We start from the raw sequence: 27,397 nt of genomic DNA, 5'->3' as shown, positions 1-27,397 counted from the left end.
GCCCAGTACTGGCCTTAGTTCAATATTTAATCTTATTTTTTGATTCTAGACTCTTTGTGTTCATCCCACGCTTCTTTGAACTCAGTCACAGTTTTACTCTCCACCACCTCTCTCGGGAGCGCATTCCAAGCATCCACCACCCTCTCCGTAAAGTAGAATTTCCTAACATTGTTCTTGAATCTACCACCCCTCAACCTCAAATTATGTCCTCTGGTTTTACCATTTTCCTTTCTCTGAAAAAGATTTTGTTCTACGTTAATACCCTTCAAGTATTTGAACGTCTGAATCATATCTTCCCTGTCTCTCCTTTCCTCTAGGGTATACATATTCAGGGCTTCCAGTCTCTCCTCATACGTCTTCTGGCGCAAGCCTCATCATTTTCGTCGCCCTCCTCTGGACCGCCTCAAGTCTTCTTACGTCCTTCGCCAGATACGGTCTCCAAAATTGAACACAATATTCCAAGTGGGGCCTTACCAATGACCTGTACAGGGGCATCAGCACCTTCTTCCTTCTACTGACTACGCCTCTCTTTATACAGCCCAGCATCCTTCTGGCAGCAGCCACTTCGGACACTATCACCCCAAGGTCCCTCTCCCCGTCCGTGCATATCAGCTTCTCTCCTCCCAGCATATACAGGTCCTTCCTATTATTAATCCCCAAATGCATTACTCTGCATTTCTTTGCATTGAATTTTAGTTGCCAGACATTAGACCATTCCTCTAACTTTTGCAGATCCTCTTTCATCTTTTCCACTCCCTCTTCGGTGTCTACTCTGTTACAAATCTTGGTATCATCTGCAAAAAGGCACACTTTTCCTTCTATCCCTTCAGCAATGTCACTCACAAACATATTGAACAGGATTGGCCCCAGCACTGATCCCTGAGGGACTCCACTACTCACCTTTCCTTCTTTCGAACGACTTCCATTAACCACCACCCTTTGACGTCTGTCCAACAGCCAGTTTCTGACCCAGTTCACCACTTTGGGTCCTAACTTCAGCCCTTCAAGTTTGTTCAACAGCCTCCTATGAGGAACTGTATCAAAGGCTTTGCTGAAATCCAAGTAAATTACATCTAGCATATGTCCTCGATCCAACTCTCTGGTCACCCAATCAAAAAATTCAATCAGGTTCGTTTGGCACGATTTACCTTTTGTAAAGCCATGTTGCCTCGGATCCTGTAACCCATTAGATTCAAGGAAGTACACAATCCTTTCTTTCAGCAAAACTTCCATTATTTTTCCAACAACTGAAGTGAGGCTCACCGGCCTGTAGTTTCCTGCTTCATCCCTGTGACCACTTTTATGAATAGGGACCACATCCGCTCTCCTCCAATCCCCAGGAATCACTCCCTTCGTGATTCTAGTTTCTCCAGACTGACCTCGTCCGTGGTTTGTGGATCTTGTTCATCTTCAGTGGGACAGGAAGTTCAACCTTCTTGGTCAGTCTAGTGCGCATTGAGACCCACAGCGCTCTCTGGTCTTACGACATGGCTTTTGAGTGTTCAGTCTTGATGAGGCGTGATTTATTCAGAGGTGGTCCTCTCGACACTCTTGAAATCCAAGAAACCCTAGACCAGGGGTAGGCAATTCCGGTCCTCGAGAGCTGGAGCCAGGTCAAGTTTTCAGGATATCCACAATAAATATGCATGAGATAGATTTGCATCTCAAGGAGGCAGTGCATGCAAATCCATCTCATACATATTCATTGTGGAGATCCTGAAAACCTAACCTGGCTCCAGCTCTCGAGGACCGGAATTGCCTACCCCTGCCCTAGACTGTCTTATGCTTCAGCCTGAAAGGCTTTCCAACAGTGGTGTGATAAGGACCAGGTGGAGCCTGAGCGGGCTCCCATTTCAGTGGTCCTGGCTTTTCTTCAGGCAGACTTAGATAAGGGTTTAGTGGTGGCCTCTCTTAAAGTTCCGGTAGTGGACTTTTTGTGCTTCAGGGTACGAAGGTGCTCTAGTTTAGTTTACTTCTGCTTATCTGGATGTGACCTGTTTTCTGAGAGGGGTGCTTTGTTTAGGGCAGGGGTGTCCAATGTCGGTCCTCGAGGGCCGCAGTCCAGTCGGGTTTTCAGGATTTCCCCAATGAATATGCATGAGATCTATGTGCATGCACTGCTTTCAATGCATATTCATTAGGGATATCCTGAAAACCCGACTGGACTGCGGCCCTCGAGGACCGACATTGGACACCCCTGGTTTAGGGCCTCCCTTGAATCATCCTTTCATGTAATCTTACCATTGTTCTACTGGGCCTTGTGGAAGCCCAATTTGAGCCACTGAAGGCTGCTACTCTTCTGGATCTGAAGCTGACTGTTTTTTTTTTTTTCTGGTCATCTTTGTCTTGGCATGGCATATTTTGGAGCTTCAAACTCTTTCATGTGGAGAACCCTTTCTCCATACTATAGATGCCGGAGTTGTTCTACATACTGTACTTTCTTTTCTACTGATGGTAGTTTCTGCTTTCCATTTCACCCAGGAGGTTCGTTTGTCTGCATTTCATTCCACAGGTTCAGAGCACAAAGATCAGATCTTGCACAAGAACTCCATTCCTCAGACAAATTGCTTTTATTTGTACCCTTTTCCTGCACTTCCAATTCCAGACTTTGTTCCTTTTAGCTTGCAGCCCCCTATGCCTGGAATAAACTATCAGAGTCTGTCTGCCATGCCTCTTACCTTGTTCAAAAGTAGGCTGAAAACCCACCTTTTTTAAGACAACCTTCAACTCATGACCCTACTTCCCTCTGCTTACTACCCTTACCAGCAATTTTAACTATGCCCCTTAACCGTAACCCCTAAACTGACATCATGTTTGTCTTTCTTGATTGTTTAGATTGTAAGCTTATTCAAGCAGGGACTGTCTCCTTTGACTCTGTACAGTGCTGTGTATATTTGGTAGCACTCTTGAAATAATTAATAGTAGTAATAACAGTAGTAGTAGGGAGTGAATTCAAAGAGCAGGTACAACACAAGTAAAACAAGTTTTCACAAAGAAAGCACAACAAGTTGATTAGTGCCTGCAGAACATAGATATCTTGTGTGGCTGATAAGGAACCAACCAACCAAGAGTTAAGATATAAAGGGAGACCAGGAAAAAGTACTTTGCTATATTCCAAAGGTTGTTGATGCAGGTATAGGCCAGGAGTCTTTTGTTTTGGGGCAGAATCAGATCCACTGTCATTGTGTTTATTACAGGATGCTCCAGACAGAGTTTAATTATATAGCCCTATAGCTGTGAAATTCAAAGATTTCTTGACAAGATGTTGTTTTGCCCTAGATCTGGGGTATGCAATTTCGGTCTTCAAGAGCTGGAGCCAGGTCAGGTTTCGAGATAGTCACAATAAATATGCATGAGATAGATTTGCATCTCAAGGAGGTATTGCATGCAAATCCATCTCGTACATATTAATTGTGGATATCCTGAAAATCTGACCTGGCTCCGGCTCTCGAGGACCAGAATTACCTACCCCTGCCCTAGATGGAGTTAAAGAATTTATTGATGAAGTTGTCAAAGTAGTCTGTAGCAAGGTAATTTTTGGCAGTTAGTAGAATATTTGTTGAAAACATTGATATGCAATACTGTAATTTTAATTTCAGAACTCCAATGTTGGATTACTGGGTTTCTGACTATCCCTCTGTATGAAAAAATCTCAGAATCAAGCAGACTAGAGATGATTTGCCTTATATGTGCCATTCCCACACTCATCTAGCGATAGTGTAGTGGTATGGCAAGGCAGTCCAGCATATGCTGCTGTGCTTATTTGCAATGTAAACCAGATTATGTGTCCCTAGATGATGACTTTTTCCTGTTGATCTGGATCTATGTAATCTATACCACTGACTAACAATTTTATATTTTTAGAAAGGTGCACAATTTGCTAGTTCTGGACAGTTGAACCTACAATTATTTACATGCAATATCCATTCAATAATTGAGCGGTTTCCCTCTGCCGACTCATGTTTTTTTACTCTTTAGATTTCCATCAATTGTCTTCTAATTGTATCTTATTGTTCCATTAATAAAACCTGGTTGTTTGTTTTGATATCCCCTTCTTGATGCTTTTTCTGAATAATGTCATGGCTTTGACTGATTTGAAGATACAATTCCTTTTCATTCTCTTAGTTTATCAGCAGGTATTGTTCTCCCCTTACAGAGCACCAAGTGCTTATTTTGCTTACTCATGGCTTGTATTAAGTCTCATTGCCACTTTATGACTTCTCTCTTGCTGTTTTTCTGTCTCTGTAGTTTGCAAAAGCTGCATTGTGAAGTATCTGCAGACGAGTAAATACTGCCCAATGTGTAACATCAAGATCCATGAAACACAACCTCTGCTGAACCTGAAACTGGACCGTGTCATGCAGGACATAGTCTACAAGCTGGTTCCAAGTCTACAGGAAAGTGAGTGTAGATGGACTTGAGCAATGGAAGCATATCTAGAACTTAATGTGCCAGAGCAGCAATTGCTATCATTCTGGCTACCACCTTAAATCATAAATTTGTTCTATCCACAGAGCAGAGGACTTTTCTGTATGCTGACTCACTTCTAGACTTCTTCATAACTGATCTGCTAGTGCTTTTCAGTTCCTGAGGTTGGAATGGAAAGAGAATGCTGTCTGCCTCTTTCTTCCTGACTTTTCTTGGTATAATCTTGAACCTCAAAACCTGTTCTATAAATTTACTCTCCTCTAGCTTTAGTTTTAGCATTTGTCTTCTCACACTGGTTCAGCAATGCATTGCTTTGCTGATTCAGACACATACGAGGGTGAATCAAAAATTAAAGGCAATTGTTAAACTATGCAATAACTAGAACAGAGCTAGCAAAATGCAACACATGTACTCATACATTGTCTGTTGGGATAGTTTGTCCATGCATAGTGCAGTGCTCAGCATAGTCATGTGGCAGTCATTGGGTCAGAGACATGGACACGCCATTGCAAGATTGCACCATTGAAGACCAATGTGCAGTAGTGTGCTTTCTTTAGGCAGAGGAAGTGAAACCTGTGAAAATTCACTATTGGATATTGACTCAGTGTGGACATAACACCATGAATCAATGAAAGGTTTATAAGTGGGTAAAAATGTTTAAAGCAGGAAGAACAGGTATAACTGATGACGGTCATTCTGGTCGCCCATCAACATCGTGTACACAAAAGCACATTGGCAGGGTGGATGCCTTGATTAGAGAAGATCAGTGGATAATGGTGTGTCTGTTGGCTGCAAATTGGATATCAGTTATGGATCTGTATTTGCTATAGTGCTTGATGACTTGGGATACAGGAAAGTCTGTGCACGATGGGTTCCCAAACAGCTTACTGATCTGCACAAGCAACAGCATGTGGAGGTTGTGACCCAGTATTTGAGACGATGTTATGAAGATCTGAATATTCTGGAGAGAATTGTCACCAGCGATGAGACATGGGTGCATCACTGTGACCCGGAGAGCAAAAGACAAAACATGATGAAGTAAAGTAAAGGAAATGGTGCTCACCTGGCTTTGGGAGCAGCCTAAAAACTTTTCTGCAGTAATGCAGAAGCTAGTTGATCGATACAACAAATGTGTCATCTTGCATGGGGACTTTGTAGAAAAGTGAAATGTTCAATTGCTCACAGTTACTTTTATTAAAGTTGTTGAATAGAACGCGAGCACGGATGGAGGTGTGATCGTGAAGCTCCTCACCATCCAGGCAATGAAATAAAAAAAAAAATTATTTTTCCTTCAAAATAATTATATGGAAAATATATATATAAAAAGCTGAACAAAAGATACAAGATAAAATCCTAAATTGCGGCATTTAAAGAGAGGTATGTGCTGACAAGAGTCGGGAAAGCAGAGAGCCGTTTGTGTTGGCGGTTACATAAAATTGAATACAGCGCTGAAGTATATGTTTATATTCCGATCAGATATAACAAAAAACTGATAAGAGTCGGGAAAGCAGTCTGTGTTTTCGGAGGTTTTAAGAGGCTTGAAAGCAGTGCTGAGACTACGAGATGAACGTGAACTGAAAAAAAAAAAAAAAGCTGATAAGAGTCGGGAAGCAGAGAGCTGTCTGTGTTTTCGGCGATTTCAAGAGACTGCGAGTTGTATGTTTGATTGAGAAAATGTAAAGAAAGGTTGTGTTCTGACAAGATATAACTAAAAAAAAAAAGCCGAATTACTATAGTTGAAGCATGATATGTGCTGATAAGAGTCGGGAAGGCAGAGAACCGTTTGTACTGGCGGTTTATTGAAGTTTGAATGCAGCGCTGAAACCGCGAAGTAGATGTGATTAAACAGTTTGGCGAAATTGTGAAAAAAAAATAGGAAAAAGTTTATATTCTGAACAAATATAACTGAAACAGAAAAAGCTGGTAAGAGTCAGGAAAGCTGAGTGCTGTCTGTGTTTTCAACGGATTCAAGAGACTTGAAAGCAGTACTGATACTGCGAGATGAATGTGAAAGACCAGATAATCTGATTGGGAAATTGTGAAGAAAGATTGTGTTCCGATCAGATATAACCAAAAAAAAAAAAAAAAAAAAAAACTTGAATTACTACAGTTGAAGTGAGATAAGTGCAGACAAGAAACGGGAAGGCAGAGAACCATTTGTATCTTTGGCAGTTTCATTAAACTTGAATACAGCGCTGAAACCACGAAGTACAAGTGAGAGATCAAACAGTTTGATTGGAAAAATTGTGAAAGAATTTTGTATTCTGACCAGCTATATTGAAACCAAAAAAAAGGAAAAAGATTATTCTTTGATAAAAAAAAAGGGGATTAAAAAAAAAAAAAAAAAAAAATTTGAGAAAGAGGAATACTTGCATTTTCTCTCAATAATTAAGTGCTGAAGCACTGAAGACAAATAAATATCAGCTTACTAAAATAAATACTGAATTGAATATTAATTTCCTCTGACAAAGCTGCGATTGGGCTTGTGAGAGAGGAGACAGAGAAAAGGTTCAACGGAACTTTAAAAAACTGAAACAGTAAGACATTGAGGAAATTGAGAGACGCTGAGAAAAAACAGAAGAAAATTGCTTAAAGTTGGTCAAAATAGGAAAAATAACTCTAAAAAAGTGTTGCTCTCCTCAATCAGGGCTGCGATTGGGCTTGTGAGAGGAGAAAAAAAGAGTTCCCCTACTTCAATGAAAAAGTGAAAGTGAGAAAAGAATTTTCAAACTGACAAAGGTAAAGGAAAAAGAAAAGAGCTTAAAAAGAAAAATATCTACTTCAAAAGATAGAACAAAATCTTGGAAGAAAAGAGATTAAAAACCTAAGAATACCAAATCTAAAAGACTAAATACAAGAAATAAGAATAACAAAGAAAAAGAAAAAGAAAACAACAACATGACAAGTACCAGACAAAACAAAAATGAGGCTGGTACATCTGCAAAAAGACAGAAACAAGAACAAATAACACCAAGCAAAATACCACTTCCTATCGAAGAATCAGACACATTAAGCAAAGCTGAAGTCATGGAAGAATTAAAACAAATCAAACAAATGCTTAAAGAAACTATAACTAATATGTCTGAAATGAAAGAAGAAATTTTAAATATACATAGACAAATGGAAGTTAACAACAAAAGAACAACTGAACTAGAATCAAAAATGGAAACTATAGAATGTGAATCAAAAAGATGTAAAAACGACAACCTGGAATTAAATAAATTAAAAGATCAACTGGAGGATTACGAGAATAGAGGAAGAAGAAAGAACATCAAACTCTTTGGAATACAAGAAAATCTAGAGGGAAAAAATACTATCCTTTTCCTTGAAAATTTAATTCCAAAAATTTTACAATTAGACTTGAAACAACCAATTGAAATTGAAAGGGCGCATAGAATCCCAATAAAAAATCTAGAAAATAAAAACAGACCAAGACCAATCATTTTCAAAATGTTGAGATACCAACAAGCACTAGAGATACTAAATGCTGCAAAAAAAGATAAAAACTTAAATTATAAAGGATCAAGATTATGGTTTTTACCAGACTTCGCCAAAAACACAGCAACTAAAAGGAAAAGATTACTAGACATGAGACCTCTACTCAAAGAAAAAGGATTTAAATATGGTCTATACTACCCGGCGAAAATGAGAGTGTCATCTGGAGACAAGTCCTTATATTTTGAGGATCCCGAAAAACTAAAAGAGTTTCTCTCTAAACCAGAACCTATGATATATTAACATAATATATTAAGATGGTTTTAAAGACTCTATGAAAAATTAGAAAATATAACATATCGAAATATTTGAAGAAATGGAGGAAAACAATACAAAGAAAAGACAATAATAATTATATGAAAGAAAGAACAGAATATAGGAAAATTATTAAATAATACACTGCATATATGTTTAAAATAATTATATGTTGAAATCATAATACTAAGGAAATACAAATTAACATATTGTTAAATGGAAAATGATACATTAATAAAAAGTTATGGAAAATGATTAAATATATATAAAAGATCAATATAGATAGATAGAAGGGAAATTTGTTTAAACAATTGAATATTGATTGCCTGGAATGGGGAGAATGTTAGGATTACAGTTCCAATGTGTATCCTTAAGCAACCAATATATTGGGTGGGAAAGGGAGGGATAAGGAGAATATTTATTAGAATAATTAAGGGAGATACATTAGGGTTAAATATGTGTGTCATGAAGAAAATTTTTTGGATATTAAATATGAAAGAGGAGAGGAAGAATAAGATAATGAAAAGTATTAAAATATATAATGTCTTTTAAAATATATTCTATTAATGTCAATGGCCTGAATCACGTAATTAAAAGGAAAAAAATATTAACATTTTTAAAAAAACAAAATGCAGATATTTACTGTCTGCAAGAGACCCATCTTAATATGAAGGAATCACAGAAATTATCAGGTGGATGGATAAAAGAATGTTTTTTTGCTCCAGCAGTGGGCAAAAAAGCAGGGGTTGCAATCCTTATAAATAAAAAATGTATGGCCAATATAAAGGTAAAATATTCAGATCCACATGGAAGATGGATACATATCGATATAGGTATGGGAAATGATACCCTGACGTTATTTAATATATATGCCCCTAATTCGAATCAATCAGAATTTTTCAAAAAGCTACAAAATATTTTATTACCACTGGCTGCCTCTAATTTAGTGGTGGCTGGAGATTTTAATGCTGTAATGGATCCATTATTGGATAAAAAACCAGGTAAAAATATTAAATCTTTAGGTCTAGATAATTTAGTTCGATCATGTGATTTGAAAGATATATGGCGTATTCTTCATTTTAATGATCAGGAGTATTCATTTTGTTCACAGGTTCATAAATCATTTTCAAGAATAGATTATATTTTTGTTTCAACAAATAAAGTGCAACAAGTGATTAAAGCCTCCATTGATCCTATTATCATTTCGGATCATGCGGGAATATGGATAGAATTACAATTAGATCAATTAGAAAATAATAGACCTCTTTGGAGATTTGATAATGCATTGCTTGTGGATGACAAATTTTTGGAAAATTTTAAAACACAAATTAATGAATTTTTTCAAATAAATTTAGTGGAAGATACATCTATAGAGAATGTATGGGATGCATTTAAAGCAACTATGAGGGGTAATATCATATCATATTCAGCTTTTATTAGGAAACAAATTAAAAAACAATATATAGAATTAGAAAAAGAAATAAAAATATTAGAAGCTAAATTGATAAGTAAATGGGAATATGAAGTTTTGCAAGCTCTTTTGAAAGTAAAAGGTAAATATAATGAATTAACTTCAAAAATGATAAGAAAAGATTTGTTTTCCAAACAAACGGTGTATTATGGAAATTCTAATAAGGCGGGAAAATTATTAGCAAATTATCTTAAGGTAAAAAAAAGGAGAACTAATATTAATGGAATAAAAGATGATAATGGTATAATAACAAATCAAACAAATATAATATTAAAACAATTTTTAAATTTTTATAAGGATCTATATTCTTCCGAACCTTATTTGGAGAAACAAAAAGATGGAAAAAAATTTTTAGATTTAATAAATGGACCTAAGATTCCTGATCATATAAAACGAAGTTTAGAAGAACCTATATCATTAAAAGAATTAGAAACAGCATTGAGATCTCTTAGAGTTGGATCCGCTCCAGGTGGTGATGGTTACACAGTAGAATTTTATAAAACATTTCAAAATATCCTCTCCCCACATTTATTAAAATTATATCAGACACAACTTATAAAAGGTAATATAAAAGGTACTATGGCTGAATCAATAATAATTGTTTTGCCTAAGCCAAATAAAGATCCTACTTTGGTTTCAAACTACAGGCCTATATCTTTGATAAACGTTGATAATAAACTTTTGGCGAAAATTTTGGCTTTGAGATTAGCCAAAGCTCTCCCACATATTATAGATATGCATCAAACGGGTTTCGTTGCTAAAAGACATTCCTCCAATAACTCTAGACTATTATTTCACATGCTAAACTTATCAAAAAAAATGGATGAACCGGCATTTACAGTTTCATTAGATGCTGAGAAAGCATTTGATAGGGTAGAATGGAATTTTATGTATCAGGCTTTAGAATGGTTTGGTATAGGTTCTGGATTTATACAAATGGTAAAAACATTGTATAGCTTCCCGATTGCAAGATTAAATATTAATAATAAGATATCTGATGGTTTTCAATTGCAGAGGGGAGTTAGACAAGGTTGTCCTTTATCTCCTTTGTTATTTGATGTTGTATTAGAACCCTTATTGTTAGCAATACAGCAAATGAGGGAGATACAAGGAATTCCATATTCAGATATGGAATATAAAATTTCGGCTTATGCTGATGATATTTTGCTTTATTTGAGAAATCCAGAGTCTACCTTATCTTCTTTATTGGAATTAATTGATAAGTTTGGCAAATTTTCAGGTTATAAAATTAATTGGAATAAATCTGAAATTATACCCTTGAATGTTTACTGTGTAAAAGGATTATTTGATATTTTTCCATTCATATGGAAAGAAGAAGGATTTAAATATCTAGGCATTCAAGTTAAAAAAACAATTGAAGATACTGTAAAAGAAAATGAAAAATATGTATTAAAAAAAGTAACGGAGTTATGTGAACAATGGAACCCATTACATATATCTTGGTGGGGCAGAGTTCAAACTATTAAAATGATGATGTTGCCTGTGGTTTGCTACCAAATGAGTATGATACCTATTTATTTTCAGGGGTCCTTTTATAAGAAGCTTAATAGAATTTTAACAAAATTTCTTTGGCTTGGTAAAACACCTAGAATAGCTTTAGTAACCTTACAAAAATCAATTAAGGAGGGAGGGGTAAATTTTCCAAATTTCTATAGGTACCATCAAGCCTATATTCTACGTCAGGGTATGTATTGGATCCTCCCAGAACTTATAGATAATGCACCTGATTGGTTATATTTGGAATGGCGCCTTATGTTTCCCCTAAATTTAGTTCATTTACCAAGTATTAATATACCTAAAAGATACAGAGAAAATAAAATAATAATGGATACTTGGAAAACATTGAGATTTATTGATAAATTAACACCCATCCCAATATATAAATCAACTAATCAATCCATATGGATAAACTCCAAGATCAAAATTGGCGGAGCTCAAATCCTTTGGAAGAACTGGATTATTGCAGGAATTAGATCTCTAGATGATATTATTTCAGAAGGTAAACTGCTGGATTTTTCACAATTGCAACATAGATTTGGTCTTAATAAAACACAAAGTTTTAAATGGTTGCAATTGAAGCAGGCCATTCAGGTTGGGTTCCCTGAATGGAAATCATTAAACAATCAATATAGTTTAAAGTTCTTATGCTTTAAAGCAGACTTCCTAGGACATCAAGCCGCATTGTGGTATAAATTAATATCTGGATATTTGAATAAAAAACCAAAAAATGGTCTAAGAGACATTTGGAGCATTGAGATTAAGCATCAAATTACTGCATCTCAATGGCCACTAATTTGGTCTTGGAGAATGAGATGTACAGTGTCAGCATCTATGAGACAAACTTGGTTCTTTTTATTACATAGAGCTTTTTGGACCCCTACACGTTTGCAAAAATTAGATAGTTCTAAGTCCAATAAATGCTGGCACTGTAATCTAGAACCAGGGACATTAGATCATTTATTATATCATTGTCCTTATATTAAAATATTTTGGAATTCAATTTGGCCACAAATTAATAAATTAATGGAAAATCATATTGCAATATCATATGATACAATTTTATTTGGAACAATGATGAGAAAAAAAAGTCAAATTTCACCAGAAAATAATAAACTTTTATTAATTATGACAGGGGTTGCCATTCAACATATAACTAACAATTGGAAAAATTACAACAACCTAAACTACACATTTTGGTGGAATACAATATGCCATGTTTTTAAAATGGAAAGAACAATAGCAGTACAAAAGGGGACATATAATAAATTTATAAAAATATGGGGGCCATTGACAAAATACTGCAATGATTAAATAATAGAATACTTTTTCTTCTTTTCTTCTTTTAGAGATTTTTTTTTTTATGACACACATATAGGGGGGATAAGGAAAACAATTTATATATAATATATTATAATATATGATACAAAATGTAACAAATGATTAAAAAATAATAGAAGGGTGGGGGGAGGGAAAATGAATAAAATTTATCCAGAATATATTGTAGTAGATATAAATATGTTATTGAATAATTATCAATTGTATTCCAATATGTTGTATACTTTTATAAAATTTGAAAATATTATATTAAAGCAATAAAAGGGTGGGGGGAGGGTGAAGGGGAAAATCAAATTCAGACATACATTGTGTTAGATATAAAAGTGATACCATGCATATATCAAATGTATTTTATTATTATGTACACTTTTTGTAAAATTTGAAAATAAAAATATAATGGAAAGAAAAAAAAAAAAAAAAAAAAAAAAATAAAGTTGTTGAATATTTTGCTTTTACTTTTTGATTTACCCTCGTACTTATATACATTTTATGGATGTTATGAAGAACTAATGGGTCCCTCCAGAAAACATTTGTACTGTGCATAGAAAAAAAAATCTGTAATTGAAGGAGCTATCCCCTTGAAACTTTGCTGAATAGCTCTTAAGACTTTTGTCCAAGAGATCTGTACAGTGAGAAGTGCCTCCTTGTTTATTCAGTAATCAATTTCTTCTGCTTTAGCAGGCCTTTCTAGAAATGATGCAGGATTGTTGCGATATTTTAAATGATGTTGGAGTTTAAATTTACAAGCAGGTTGGGGGGGTTATATGAGAAGAGAATTAGAGTTCAGATTTTCATGTATGAAGTTCTCCTACTGCCTTGCAATACCAGCTTAAACCTCTATTACAAATCAACTAGAATTGATCCCAATTTTCTTTTGTTTCACAGATGAAGATAAGCGGATACGAGAGTTCTACCAGTCACGTGGTTTAGACAGAGTTGTACAACCTACAAATGAAGGTATAGAGATTTATAATAGCATTCTTACTTCTTTCCCCTTATGGCAGATATATAGTCATGTGAAAGAATTAGGACATCCCATGAAATATTCAGTTCTTTCTTAAGAAACGTTCACATATCAATTTCAAATCTTTTTTTAAATTTATCTCTGGAATAGAAAGTGATGTAATTGCAGGTAAACAAAACTATTCCTTGATTTACTCATGAAACAAAAGATATCCACAAAAATGTGTATTCTAACTGAGGAATAAATTAGGACACCCTATGCCCTAATAGATATGTTACCCCCTTTGGCTGAAATAACTGCAGTGAGATGCTTCTTGTAGCCATCTACCAGTCTCTGACATTGGTCTGAGGAAAGTTTGGCCCACTTCTCTATGCAGAATTCTTTCAGCTGTGAGATGTTTGAGGGGTGTCTTGCACGTACAGCCTGTTTCCAACTGCCCCACAGCATCTCAATGGGATTAAGATCAGGGCTTTGACTTGGTCTTGATGTTTCTCTTAGAGAGCAAAGGTTTCCTCCTTGCACACCTCCCATGCAAGCTAAATTTGTGCTATCTCTTTCTGATTGTAGAGGCATGCACTTTCACATCAACAGTAGCAAGAACCTACTGTAGGTCCCATGATGACATTTTAGGGTTTCTGGAGATTTCTTTTAGCATCTTGTGGTCTGCTCTGGGGGTCAGGTTGCTTGGCCCTGGCATGTTGGCAGTTGTTTAGAAAGTCCTCCACTTGTACACTATTTTCTGGACCGTGGAATGGCTAATGTCAAATTATTTTGAGATCTTTTAAAATCCCTTACCAGACTTATAAGCTGCTACAATCTTCTTTCTGAAGGTCTCAGACAGCTCTTTTGATATCACTATGGTGTTCTCTCACCACAGCAGTCATGAGCACACCAAACTAAATGTCTGAGCTTTAAGTAGGGCAAACCTCCTTCAAAATGCTGAGTAATGATGTTCTAATCATGTGCACCTGATGTGATACACCTGTGTGTGATTTGAGCCACTTGGGAGGATATGTGTATGGGGGGGGGGGGGGTCCTAATTTATTGCTTAGTTAGAATACATATTTTTGTAGTTATCTTTTGTTTCATGAGTGAATCAAGAAAACTTTTGTTTACCTGCAATTACATCACTTTCTATTCCAGAGATAAAAACAAAAGATTTGACATCGATATGTGAACATTTCTTAAGAAAGAACTGAATATTTCATGGTGTGTCCTTGTTTTTTTTTTTCCAATTCTTTATTCATTTTTCATCTTATATCAAGTACATAAAAATTATTTCAATTGAACTTATACATATCACTTGAATTTCTTTCTATTATCATCTTAAATACATAAATTTATTTCCTCCATCCCCCACCCTTCCCACAGACATTGTAATCAAAATTTCATATAAATAATACATTCATAATTATTAATTAAATCTTTAATACAACTATATACCGCCCCCTTTCCCCTAATTATAAATATACTTTCAGTGTAAAAAAGGCATCTAATCATTACAATAATTTATCAATGGCTCCCAAATCTTCTAAAAATTATTATAATTCCCTCTTTGTATGGTAATTATTCTTTCCATTTTGTATATATGCTTAATCTCACTGCTCCAAATGTTTCTAAGACCAGTCTTTGGTTTTTTATTAATAAATCCAGATATCAATTTATACCACTGTGCGGCCTGGTGTCCCAAGAAATCCGCCTGAAAGCTTAAAAACTCCAGACTATACTACTTATTAAGATTTTTCCATTCAGGGAACCCCTCCTGAATAGCCTGCTTCAGCTGCAACCATTTAAAACTTTGATTTGTTAAGACCATATTTATGTTACAACTGTGAAAAATTAAGCAGTTTACCATTTAAAATAACAACATCTAAAGTCCGTATACCTGCAATAATCCAATGCTTCCAAATGATTTTAAATCCGCCAATTTGAATCTTATAGAGTTTAGCCATAAAGATTGATTTGTTTTGTGTATTGGGTTTGGAATTAAATTGCTGACATAACGCAATGTTTTCCATGTATCCATCAATATTCTATTCTTTCATGGGGTGTCCTAATTTTTCACATGACTGTAGCTCTGATTGTTATAGTGGACTGTTCAAATTTAAAAAAATATATTCAAGTGATGTATTTAATCTTAAATGTTTTATTAATTGTACACTTTATGTAAGTTTTAAAAATGAATAAAGAATAAAAAAAAAAAAAAAATATATATATATATATATATATATATATATATATATATATATATATATATATATATTTCTAATGCTTTTATTGAAAGGTATTTAAAGTTCAAAGTACTTATGGAACCTGCTTTGCCTCTTGGCAGCATCTATATATCTTTGGATTTTCAATAGTCACATCCTGTGTATGTTGCTAGCTTCAGCTGGTACCAAGTATCACAGTCTGTATTCTCCTAACCTGGGCGATGTATATCACTTTTGTTATCTTACTTTACTCCCCTGTTACTTTTCTTCTTGGGAATCATTCGTTCTTACTGATAATAGAACTTATTGAGCTACAGATTCTGAGATTCACCATACCGTACTCCTGAGGTTTCCATACCAGGGTCCATCATATATGATTTCTATTACTTCCTCATGTTTTTCAACTCTCCCACTTCATCCTTCCTATTGTGCAGTTGCACATTCAGTATCATGACCTACAACTAGTAATGCACTTGAGCTTATTCCATGTCTGTACTCAGGCTAGTAGAACTGGATAACCAGACCTAGGTAGTGGTTCTTTGTTTTTCCTTTCTCTCTCTGCCATCTAATTGAACTTGGATTCTGTTTTTATGTTGCTCCAAAATTTCCCTTGCTTCCATTTTTGTTTTGTTTTTTCTTGCAGATTCAGTGGCTGAAACCATGGGGTTACCATACAGCACCTTTGATCATTCCAAAGCACATTACTATAGATATGATGAACGTGTCTCCTTGTGCCTGGAGAAGCAAAGGTTGGTAGCACTTTCATTTTTAAGAAGGGTGCTTAAGAAATGGGATGTCCATTATCTCTACAGGGTAGAGTATCTAAACATAGTGACGAGAAGGTACAGTACAGTATTCAAAGTGCTTTTATTGGAGGGGATGCTTTTGACTAGGTGGAGAACTTTATATGAAGAATTTGAGCACCATCGGTACTGGAACAAAACAGCATAGAACTGCTTTGCCAGAGAAATGTGACTCCCAGTATTGGAATGTAGCAAGTACTGAAAGTTAGGTCTGAGATAAACTGGCAGAGTTATGTGGGAAATCTGAGTACTTAGCATATCAGGGTTCCTCTGTTCTCGTACAGGACATAGGATACTCAAAAGTAGGTGATGTCCCCCAATGGAACCCCGGCAGAGACACTACCCAGTATTCCAAACAAACTTTTAGAAGCCTTTGGTAGGCCTATGCCATGCATTTGCAAGCTCTTGCCTGCATGCCCAAGTTTCATGGGACCTGCAGTTTAATTTTCTCCACAGAGTTGAGAAGATACATCTTCTTTCACGGCAGCTAGTGAACTTTCTCTTCAGCAATTATTTTTTTTTGCCTTCCTGCTACTTGTCAGCGAGTAGCACAGGATTTTTTTATCATTTCCTTCTCATTCCACTTTTCTTTTTAGTTTTTCAGCCCTTTTGTTTTCTTCTTTTTGTCATGGCTGTTTATAGGTCTGAGCTCCCAGTCATTCCAAGCATTCACCACCCTTCCGGTGAAAAAGTATTTTTGTATCACCTGGTAGACTGGTATAGTCCTTATGAATGGGTTATATACCTCACTGCTACCAGCAGGTGGAGACTGAGAACAAACTTGTATATCAGGATATCTTCATCTCTTGGAATCCAGTCTTCCTCAGTCTCCATTAAAGCAGGTAGTAAGACTAATTCGGCTCCCCTCTTAGTCCCCTTGACATCTTCCCCAGTGTAGCTGCAGGCAGCGGTGGTTTTGCCACCCTCTACTCCTCTCTCGTCCAAGCGCCAGAGGGTGTCTTGGGATGAGGATTTTTGCCCAGAGGAGCAAGATGTTGTTATTGATGAGGACTTGGACCCTTGGGGAGATTTCCAAGATCCTCTAGGGGGGCGTTAGATTCCGCCAGCGAGGGGTTCGAGCACCCCCCTGCTGATGCCCAGTCTTCCCCAAGGCGTCTCTAGTTACTTCCTCGGACCCCGGGGGTCTTTCCCGGCCCACCTAGCACGGGGTCGCTCCTCGACGCCCCCAGTCACTTTAGTAGGGCCTGTTCGGTCTCCCATTCGCGGGACTCCGAGGCCCCGGCTTACTATTCGAGGGAAATTTCTCCCTCTTTTTCAGCTGCCCCCAGATCTCGCTCGGAGTCTTCTCAGGAGGATGAGTCTTCTTCTCGACACTCCTCCTTTACTCATTTCATCTCTGACATGGGTAGGGCCTTGAAACTGGACCTCCAGTCTGAGTCCCGTTATACCCAGGAATATCTGGATGATATGGGTGTTGATCATCTGCCCCGCGAGGCATTACGCTTGCCTTGGCACCAGGTTCTCCGGCAAACCTTTCTCTGGAACCTGGAGACCCCCTGTGAGGTCACGGCCATTCCCTCCAAGTTGGAGTCCCGTTACCGGACGATTCCGGTTAAGGGGTTTGAGAGTTCTCAACTTTCTCATCAGTCCTTGGTGGTCTTCCTTGAAGAAGTCCAACCCCTCTGAGGTTTATGCTGCCATCCCTCCAGGCTGAGAGGGCCATACAATGGACAAGTTTGGCCGCCTTCTTTACCAAAACTCAATGATGGCAAATCGTGTCCTAAACTATAACTTTCTCTTCACGTCCTACCTCAGGTTCTGGGTGGACGCCCTCCGCTCGTTCTGGGAGGACGTTCCAGAATCTCGGCATCGGTAGTTTCACCTCCTCGAGGAGACCCTCTCCCAGCTCCGTCTCTATATGTTCCAGGTGGCCTACAATGCCTTCGAGTTATCCTCGAGGGTCTTGGCCTTTGCAGTCGCCATGCGTCGCCTCGCTTGGCTCTGTCTTGTGGATATGGATCCGAATGTACAAGATTGTCTTGCCAATCTCCCGTGTGTGGGTCATGAGCTCTTCGATGAATCTATCGAAGCGGCCACCAAGCGCCTATCGGACCACAAACGGTCCTTTGCCTCTCTGGTGAAACTTAAGCCGAAGGCCCCCCCCAACTCGACAATACAAAATTCCTCTCCGGAGGTATCTGCACAAATCTACTCCTGTGTTCTCCCGGCCTCCCCCGAAGCAACCTCAACAACAGCAGCAACGTCAACCTAAGGCCCAGGCTCCGGTGAAGACTGGGCCGTCTTTTTGACAATTCCAGTCTGAGCCTTCGGGCTCCCTTCCTCATGGAGCCTTCCCCCCTCCCCATCAGGGGTTGTCTCCATCATTTCTATGCTCAGTGGGAAGACTTACCACCAACAGTTGGATGCTTTCCATCATCCGGGAGGGGTACTCCCTTCATTTCAGTCACGTACCCCCAGACCTGCCTCTAAGAGAGTTTCCTTCTGCTCGATCTCAGCTGCTCTCCTTTTGCAGGAAGCTCAGGCCTTTCTTCACCTTTGGGCGGTCGAGGAAGTTTCCCTGGACCAATGGAACACCGGCTTTTATTCCCGGTACTTTCTGGTGCCCAAGAAGGCGGGGGATCTGCGTCCAGTCCTGGACCTCCGCACTCTGAACAAGTTTCTGGTCAGGGAATGGTTCAGAATGCTCACCCTTCCTACTTTGTACCCCCTCTTGAACGAGGGGGACTGGCTGTGCTCACTGGACCTCGAGGAGGCATACATGCACATTCCGATACACCCGGCCTCTCGTCGGTATCTGAGATTCCGGGTGGGGGATCTCCATCTCCAGTATCGTGTTCTTCCCTTTGGCCTGGCGGCCTCTCTGAGGGTCTTCACAAAATGTCTAGTGGTGGTGGCCCTGCGTCTCTGTGGCCTGCATGTTTTTCCCTACCTCGACACTTGGAATGCGCTACCGGAGGAAGTGATCAGGCAGAGTACAGTACAAGGATTCAAACAGGGATTGGACGGATTCCTGAGGGATAGGGGGATCGTGGGATACTGAGAGAGGTGCTGGGATGTAACACAGGTATAGAAAGCTAACTAGGTAATAAGTATAGAAATCCAACCAGGTCGAGCATGTGCAAGACCGGAGGGTTAGGACTTCGATGGGAAGATAGGACTCAATGGGAAACCAAGGTGGCAAGGGGGCCCCTTCTGGTGACTCAGACAGGCCGTGACCTGTTCGGGCCGCCGCGGGAGCGGACTGCTGGGCAGGATGGACCTATGGTCTGACCCGGCGGAGGCACTGCTTATGTTCTTATGTTCTTATGTTCTTATGTTCGACGATTGGTTGATCAAAGCGTTCTCTCGCCACGAGGTTATGTGAGCGATGAATCAAACCATCTTGCTCCTTCAGAGCCTCGGCTTCGAGGTGAACTTCCCCAAGTCTCAGCTCTGTCCATCCCAGTCTCTGGAATTCATCGGAGCGGTCCTGGACATGGCTCTTCTGCACTCCTTCTTGCCTTGGCCTTGACAGGAGACCCTTGTTCGCTTATGCCAGAGGGTAGCCCATCTATCTTTGGCCCCGGCTCAGCTCATGATGGTCCTCCTAGGTCACATGGCCTCCACGGTTCACGTGACTCCTTTTGCCAGACTTCACCTCCATATTCCACAATGGACTCTAGCGTCCCAATAGAACCAGGATTGGGAACCTGTCTCTCGACTCATTGTCATGACTCCTTTGTTGAGGCAGTCTCTCCATTGGTGGATGCTCTCTTCCAATCTTCCTAGAGGTTTTCTGTTTCATGCTCCTCCGCAGAAGGTCCTGACGATGGACTTGGCCTATGCTTGGGGGGCTCATCTGGACGATCTTCGCACTCAGGGTCTTTGGTCCAGTGCCGACCGACTTTGTCACATCAATCTGCTGGAGCTTCGAGCGATCTTCCTCGCCCTGAAGGCTTTTTGTCACCTGCTTTGTGACCGAGTGGTGCTGGTCTGCACGGACAACCAGGTCACCATGTATTATATCAGCAAACAGGGGGGAATGGGGTCCCGGTCCCTGTGCCAGGAGGCGATGCGGTTCTGGGATTGGGCCATTCGCCGCAACATATTCCTTCGAGCGGTCTACATTCAGGGCCAGCACAATTGTCTGGCGGACAAGTTGAGTCATCTTCTGCAGCCTCACGAATGGTCCATCCATTCCTTGACCCTGCGTCAGGTATTTGCTCATTGGGGAACCCCGGACGTCGATCTGTTCGCGTCCCCCCACAATCACAAGTTGTCCCGCTTCTGCTCTAGGGTCTACACCCCACTTGGACTCGGCGGATGCTTTCCTGCTGGATTGGACGAACCTGTTTCTGTATGCGTTCCCTCCGTTTCCTCTGATTCTGAAGACTCTCGTCAGGCTCAAGTCCACGAGAGCCACCATGATCCTGATAGCTCCTCGGTGGCCCCGACAGCCGTGGTTCTCCCTTCTTTTGCAACTCAGTTCCAGGGAGCCTCTTCTTCTGCCTGTTTTTCCTTCTCTGCTTACGCAGAGTTGAGGTTCTCTACTTCATCCCAACCTTCAGTCTCTGCACTTTACGGCATGGTTCCTCCAGACTTAATGCCCTCGTTCCAGTTCTCAAAGCCTCTGCTGGATGTCCTGGAGGCATCTCGGAAGGAGTCCACTCGCCAATGTTACCATCAGAAGTGGACCCGTTTCTCTTCCTGGTGTGCTACTCGACAGCAGGAGCCGTTGTCTGCCTCCTTATCTGCTGTCCTTGACTATCTGTTACACTTATCTGGCGCTGGACTCAAGTCCTCCTCAGTTCGAGTCCACCTTAGTGCCATTGCTGCTTTTCATCAGCCAATTGATGGGAAGCCTATCTCTGTTCATCCTGTGGTTTCCCGCTTCATGAAAGGCCTTTTCCACGTTCATCTGCCCCTTAAGCCTCCTCCTGTGGTTTGGGTTCTTAACGTGGTCCTTGCTCGCTTGATGAAACCCCCATTCGAGCCGCTGGTGCAGGCTCACTTGAAGTATCTTACTTGGAAGGTTGTGTTTCTTATTGCGCTCACTTCTGCCCGTCGGGTCAGTGAGCTTCAAGCCTTGGTAGCAGACTCTCCTTTCACTGTCTTCTATCATGATAAGGTGGTGCTCCGTACCCATCCTAAGTTCTTGCCTAAGGTTGTTTCTGAGTTTCATATCAACCAATCTATTGTTCTCCCTGTGTTTTTTCCAAAGCCCCACTCTCACTCTGGAGAGGTGGCTCTGCATTCTCTTGATTGTAAGCGTGTGCTGGCCTTCTACTTGAAGCGCACCGCTCCTCATCGTACTGCTCCCCAGCTGTTCATCTCTTTCGATCCTAATTGCTTGGGTCGTTCTATTTCTAAGTGGACCATTTCTAACTGGTTAGCCGCTTGTATCTCATTTTGTTACGCTCAGGCTGGTCTCTCCCTCCCGGGTCGAGTCACTGGCCACGAGGTCAGAGCGATGGCGTCGTCGGTTGCTTTCCTCCGCGTGAGGAAATCTGTAAGGCTCGGTTCTCGGTTCTTGGTTCAAACGTATGAACCGAGAACCAAGTGGCACTACTGTCTGGATACTTTCCCCAGGCGTGATGGCCATTTTGGCCAGTCCGTTTTGCAAAATCTGTTCTCCTAAATTGCCAACTCTCCCTCCATCCCATGTAGAGAATATGCTGCCTGCTTGTCCTGGGATAAAGCACAGGTGTTATCCAGGGACAGCAGGTAGATATTCTCGCAACCCACCCACCTCCCCGTGTTTGGCTTCTTTGCTAGCTATCTGAACTGAGGACACGCTGAGGAGACGCATGCCGTAGACCGAGTGGGAGGGACAAGCGTGGGCCAATTGCAAGCTTGGAGGTTCCTTGGGTGACGTCGCCCCACATGTAGAGAATATCTGCCTGCTGTCCCTGGACAACACCTATTACGGTAAGTAACTGTGCTTTCTAGTCTTTGTCCAAAGTGGATTATAAAGATACCTAATAAAACAATAATACAAGTAGACACACTCGCAAAACAGAATCTGCTGTCATGTTAAAACCCAACATTGCTGAGCTCAGGGTGGGAGGAAGGAATCGGTGGGGGGGGGGGAGGGACTTTCCCTACCAGCTGAACTGTTCATGGCAGGGAAATTTCCAGTCAGGTGAGCCATCAAAGCTCCCCTGAAGCTACTGACTTTGGGTAGTCCTGTCGGCTGAGCTGATCAAGGATTCCCCTGGCACGATCATTTCAGCCAGCAGGGAAAGCTGCAGCAGCGGGCATGTTTTTTTTTTTGGGGGGGGGGAGGTTTAACGGGTATTTGCTCTTTTGAGCAAGCACCAGGCACAAGCACCAAACACCTTTTACCAACGATTCTTTTCACAATAGCATGCATATAATTTGCATGCTGTTGTGCTGAGCATTGCTAGTTAAAAAAAAAAAAACACACTCCCACCACAGTATTTTTTTACCTGTGTTGTAGGAGCTTTGAGCATCAAGGCCCACATTAATCTCATGAAAATATTTAAACTGCATTAATTAACTTGTTAATCGCGTTATTACCACATTAAATGTTCAGCCCTAAAACGAACACATCAATACACAAATATTAGATGGTAATAAATTAATCCTAAACTGATCAGAGCCAAACTGTAATTCCACAGATCTTGGGTTAGCTGCCAGGAGGTTTCATAATGTTTAGGAATCATAAGAACATAAGCATCGCCTCTGCCGAGTCAGACCACAGGTCATCATGCCCAGCAGTCCGCTCCCGTGGCGGCCCCCCAGGTCAATGACCTGTAAGTTATCTATTATTTAAGACATTTTGCCTGTATAGTATCCCTCTAATTATACCCTTCAATCCCCTTTTCTTTCAAGAACTCGTCCAATCCCATTTTGAAACCCAAAATCGTACTCTGCTCTACCACCTCTTCTGGAAGCGAGTTCCAGGTGTCCACCACCCTCTGAGTGAAGAACTTCCTAGCATTTGTTCTGAATCTGTCTCCCATCAATTTTTTTGAGTGCCCTCTAGTTTTTGTTGCCCCCGCCAGTCTGAAGAATCTGTCCCTCTCTACCTTCTCTATACCCTTCATAATCTTGTAAGTTTCTATCATATTCCCTCTAAGTCTCCGCTTTTCTAGGGAAAAGAGCCCAAGCTTCTTCAGCCTCTCAGCATATGGAAGGTTCTCCATGCCCTTTATCATTTTTGTTGCTCTTCTCTGGACCCTCTCGAGTATCACCATATCCTTCTTAAGGTACGGCGACCAGTATTGAACGCAGTACTCCAGATGCGGTCGCACCATTGCCCTATACAGCGGGAGGATAACCTCCTTGGTTCTGGTAATGATACCTTTTTTGATAATGCCCACATTCTGTTCGCCTTTTTTGAGGCCACTGCGCATTGTGCCGCTGGTTTCATTGTTTTATCCACCAAAACCCCCAAGTCTTTTTCTAGGTTGCCTTCCCCCAATATCGTCCCACCCCATCGTGTAGTTATATATCGGGTTTCATTTCCCTATGTGCATGACTACATTTCTCTACATTGAAGTTCATCTACCATTTATTTGCCCACCCACTCAGTTTGTTCAGGTCCCTTTGAACTTCTTTACATTCCTCAACAGATCTAACCGTACCAGAGAGTTTTGTGTCATCCGCAAATTTTATAACTTCACACTTCGTCCCTGTTTCCAGATCATTAATGAATATATTGAACAACAGTGGTCCCAGCACTGACCCTTGTAGGACGCCACTCATGACTACTTTCCAGTCAGAATAGTGTCCCTTTACTCTTACCCTCTGTTTCCTGTCCGTCAGCCAGTTTCTGATCCATCTGTGTATGTCCCCTTCTACCCCGTGGTTCCACAGTTTCCTTAGTAGGCGCTCGTGAGGTACCTTGTCAAAGGCTTTCTGGAAGTCCAGGTATACTATGTCTATGGACTTCCAGAAAGCCTTCGACGAGGTACCTAATGAGCGCCAAATAGAGGGCTGTTCAGTACCGGAGGACACATTTGAAGATTGAGTGCAGGCATCCCCACGGCTGGGTTGTTTCCAGTGCTAAGATGAGGTCCTATCTGGTCTCCTTAAAAGATCTGCAAGCCCCGGTACACGGCTCGCAGGACACGTCCCTTCAGAGCCCTGAGCAGCCGGGAGCAGGGCATTACTAGCTTTAAGAGTATGGGGAAAAGAAAAGCGAAGATAACTCCATCTTCAATTATGGGACTTATGGACCATCACCTTCAACCCATATTGGTACCATCGATGAATGATAAGGTAAACTTATCTTCTCAGCCTCCAAAAATGGGGAAAAATCTTCTCCCTTACAACCATCCGGTTTGGACACGAGTATAGAACTTTCAAAGCAGTGCATGGAAGCATCAAATATACAATGTTTGACTCCTGTTCAGATGGTATCAGGGACAAATGCAGTGTTTTTCCTAAAGATAAGACACAACTGTTTTTGGCATCCTAGTTACTTGATCTCCTTGGGCCTTTGAGCACTTTGACTATGCGGCGGCCGTTTTCCCTTCCATATCAAAGAGGGTACTGAGTGGCTTTAAGAAATGAACATGGTGGTGAAGAGTTTATTGTTGGACATAGCTAGACAACCATCTTCCTTACTGCTTGGAAGTTTTTTATATGAAACATATTCTCTGACCGCTGAGGCTGTCTCATGAGAGCTGAAACATGGACTGTCGGGTCCAGTTGATGGTGTAACAATAAAGATCTATTTGACGAATCTGAAGCGTCTGACTAGACTTTTTTTCAAAATATCATTGGTTAGATGATTTAAGACCTATTCCCCCCCCTCTTTTGGTTTTGTATTTTCTTCCAGGACAATCGGGTATAATAATCTCACAGAACTTGGTAAGGACAGATGCTAAGTATACTGTCACTTTAAATTTTAAGCACTGCCTGTACTGTGCACATGCTAGTGCCTTCCCACCTGATATCAGCTCACTGGACCCTGCAGTTCAATAGCAAAGCTAAAAAGCCAACTTGGGGTGGTAGGCAGGTTGTGAGAATATATACCTGCTGTCCTTGGAGAACACCTGTTACAGGTAAGTAACTTTGGTTTCTCCGAGGACAAGCTGGTATAATAGTCTTGCATGTGGGACTCCCAAGCTGCCAGGATTATTCCTCTAGGAAATGGGTTACTTACCCTGGATGTTTCATCCTTCTAACAGCTATTTGAAGTAAGAGTACAGTATACTCCTATCTTGACAATGTTAGTTTCATTTTGAACCTTCACTTTCGAATGAGTCCTCTCTACATCTGTTTTAATATTAAACTACAACTTCTGATCACTGGATGCCAGATGATCACCCACTGTAACATCAGAAACACTTTTCCTATTTGTAAGCACCTGCATGAATTCCATCCTGCGTGAGTTCCATTACCAACTGCTGGAATAGTTCTTCCTGTAGAGAATCTTGGATCTCCCTACTTCTAGGAAACTCCTCAATAGGGATACCCCAATCAACATCTCTCATATTAAAATCACCTAAGTAGTACTTCCCCTTCCCTTCCTATATAGCCAGGACTTTATCAATCTTGAGACATGATTTCTTCTTAGAAATTAGGATAATGTTTAAGGAAAGCCTCCCTAGTGACAGATGCTTATTTTTTATTAGGTGACTTAAGTCAGTTCCTGTGACCTAACAGCATTCGTATGGGAATACTTTGTCTCACTGCTTTGTCACACCTGGAAAACCATGTTAGCCAAGACCTTGTCGAGCTTAATCAACATCTCCCTTATTCAAGTGCTCAAAACTAGGTAGGAAAAAACTATAGAAATAAATAAGAAAACCTTTAAAGAAAAATCAATGGGAGAGTGTTAAAGAAATAAGAGAGCAAGAGGCAAAGCAAATTATTTATTACTCAGTGCATGTTGCTGCTGAGCATGTAACAGGCAGGAATGGCAGTTACAATCAATACACATTAGAGCCAGCATGGAGTGCTACCTTATTGACTCCAGGGTCTGCAGGGCCACATTTCACATCTTAATCCAGTCAGCTGCATGGCGAACAAATCAATAACAATTTTGGAAAACAATCATTTTATATTTTTTTGATTCTCAAGGCAAGAAGTAAGGGACAGGGATAAGAGAAGGCAGGGGATACATAGGGAGAGGTGGTACAATGGCTGCAGAAAGGTTGAAGGAAATTAGGTAAGCTTAGGCTACTAAACAGGTTGTATAATGTATATAGGACATTGAACTGAGGCTGAAAAAAGTTGAGTCTGGATTCAGGGCACCATCTAGGACAAGTCATATTAGCAGAGAAGTCCTTTTGAATCGAAACTTGAATTACCGGTATGTACCATGTTATGCATCCTACCTACCACCTCTCTAGAATGTCATCCAGGATAAATTCCATCAGGAAACTGATTGTTGTCTCCATGCACCATAAATCACCCAACTGGGATTCCAGTTTCACCTAAAAAGGCTTCTTCAGGGGTAAACTGAAAAAATAAAAAATTTATTTTTCATATGCGTCTAAACACCACATGTTCCACTAAAAATAAACATCATTCAAATGATTTACAGATTAACTTATCAGCCTAACTTCCATGGCTCATTCGAGGGATATCCTCTGCTCCTCCTTTTGTAACCATCTCTCGAGTGAGCCATGGAAGTTAGGCTGATAAGTTAATCTGTAAATCATTTGACTGTTTATTTTTAGTGGCATATGTGGTGTTTAGACACACATGAAAAAGATGTTTTTCATTTTTTCAGTTTACCCCTGAAGAAGCCTTTATAGGTGAAACCAGGATCCCAGTTGGGTGATATAATGGTGACATGGAGATATATTCACTGATATTAGAGCAAGTCTAAGTAGCACTGAAAAGAAACATTTTGCTGAGAGAAGGGTTAATTTAATTATAAGAGATAAGTGCACTCTTTAATCTTCTCTTGTCAGTTTCTGTAATTACGTTTTTGATGAATATATTTTAATCAAGTGTGATGATTGAAAATGGT

The 27,397-nt window shown here is 40.0% G+C and overlaps 1 protein-coding gene across 3 annotated transcripts in view; it reads left to right on the top strand.

Annotated features, from left to right (window-relative positions):
• Nucleotides 1-27,397, top strand: part of PCGF1 (polycomb group ring finger 1) — a 126,384-nt gene that overhangs the window by 35,494 nt on the left and 63,493 nt on the right. For all 3 annotated transcript variants that reach the window (XM_033955016.1, XM_033954998.1, XM_033955008.1), the window contains exons 3-5: nt 4,249-4,401; nt 13,391-13,462; nt 16,323-16,428. In XM_033955016.1, coding sequence (XP_033810907.1) covers nt 4,249-4,401; nt 13,391-13,462; nt 16,323-16,428 — 331 coding nt within the window. The remainder of the gene's footprint in view (nt 1-4,248; nt 4,402-13,390; nt 13,463-16,322; nt 16,429-27,397) is intronic.

This window comes from Geotrypetes seraphini, chromosome 1 (genome assembly GCF_902459505.1).
Source record: "Geotrypetes seraphini chromosome 1, aGeoSer1.1, whole genome shotgun sequence".
NCBI lineage: Eukaryota > Metazoa > Chordata > Amphibia > Gymnophiona > Dermophiidae > Geotrypetes > Geotrypetes seraphini.
This window is presented reverse-complemented; position numbering and strand designations above follow the sequence as displayed.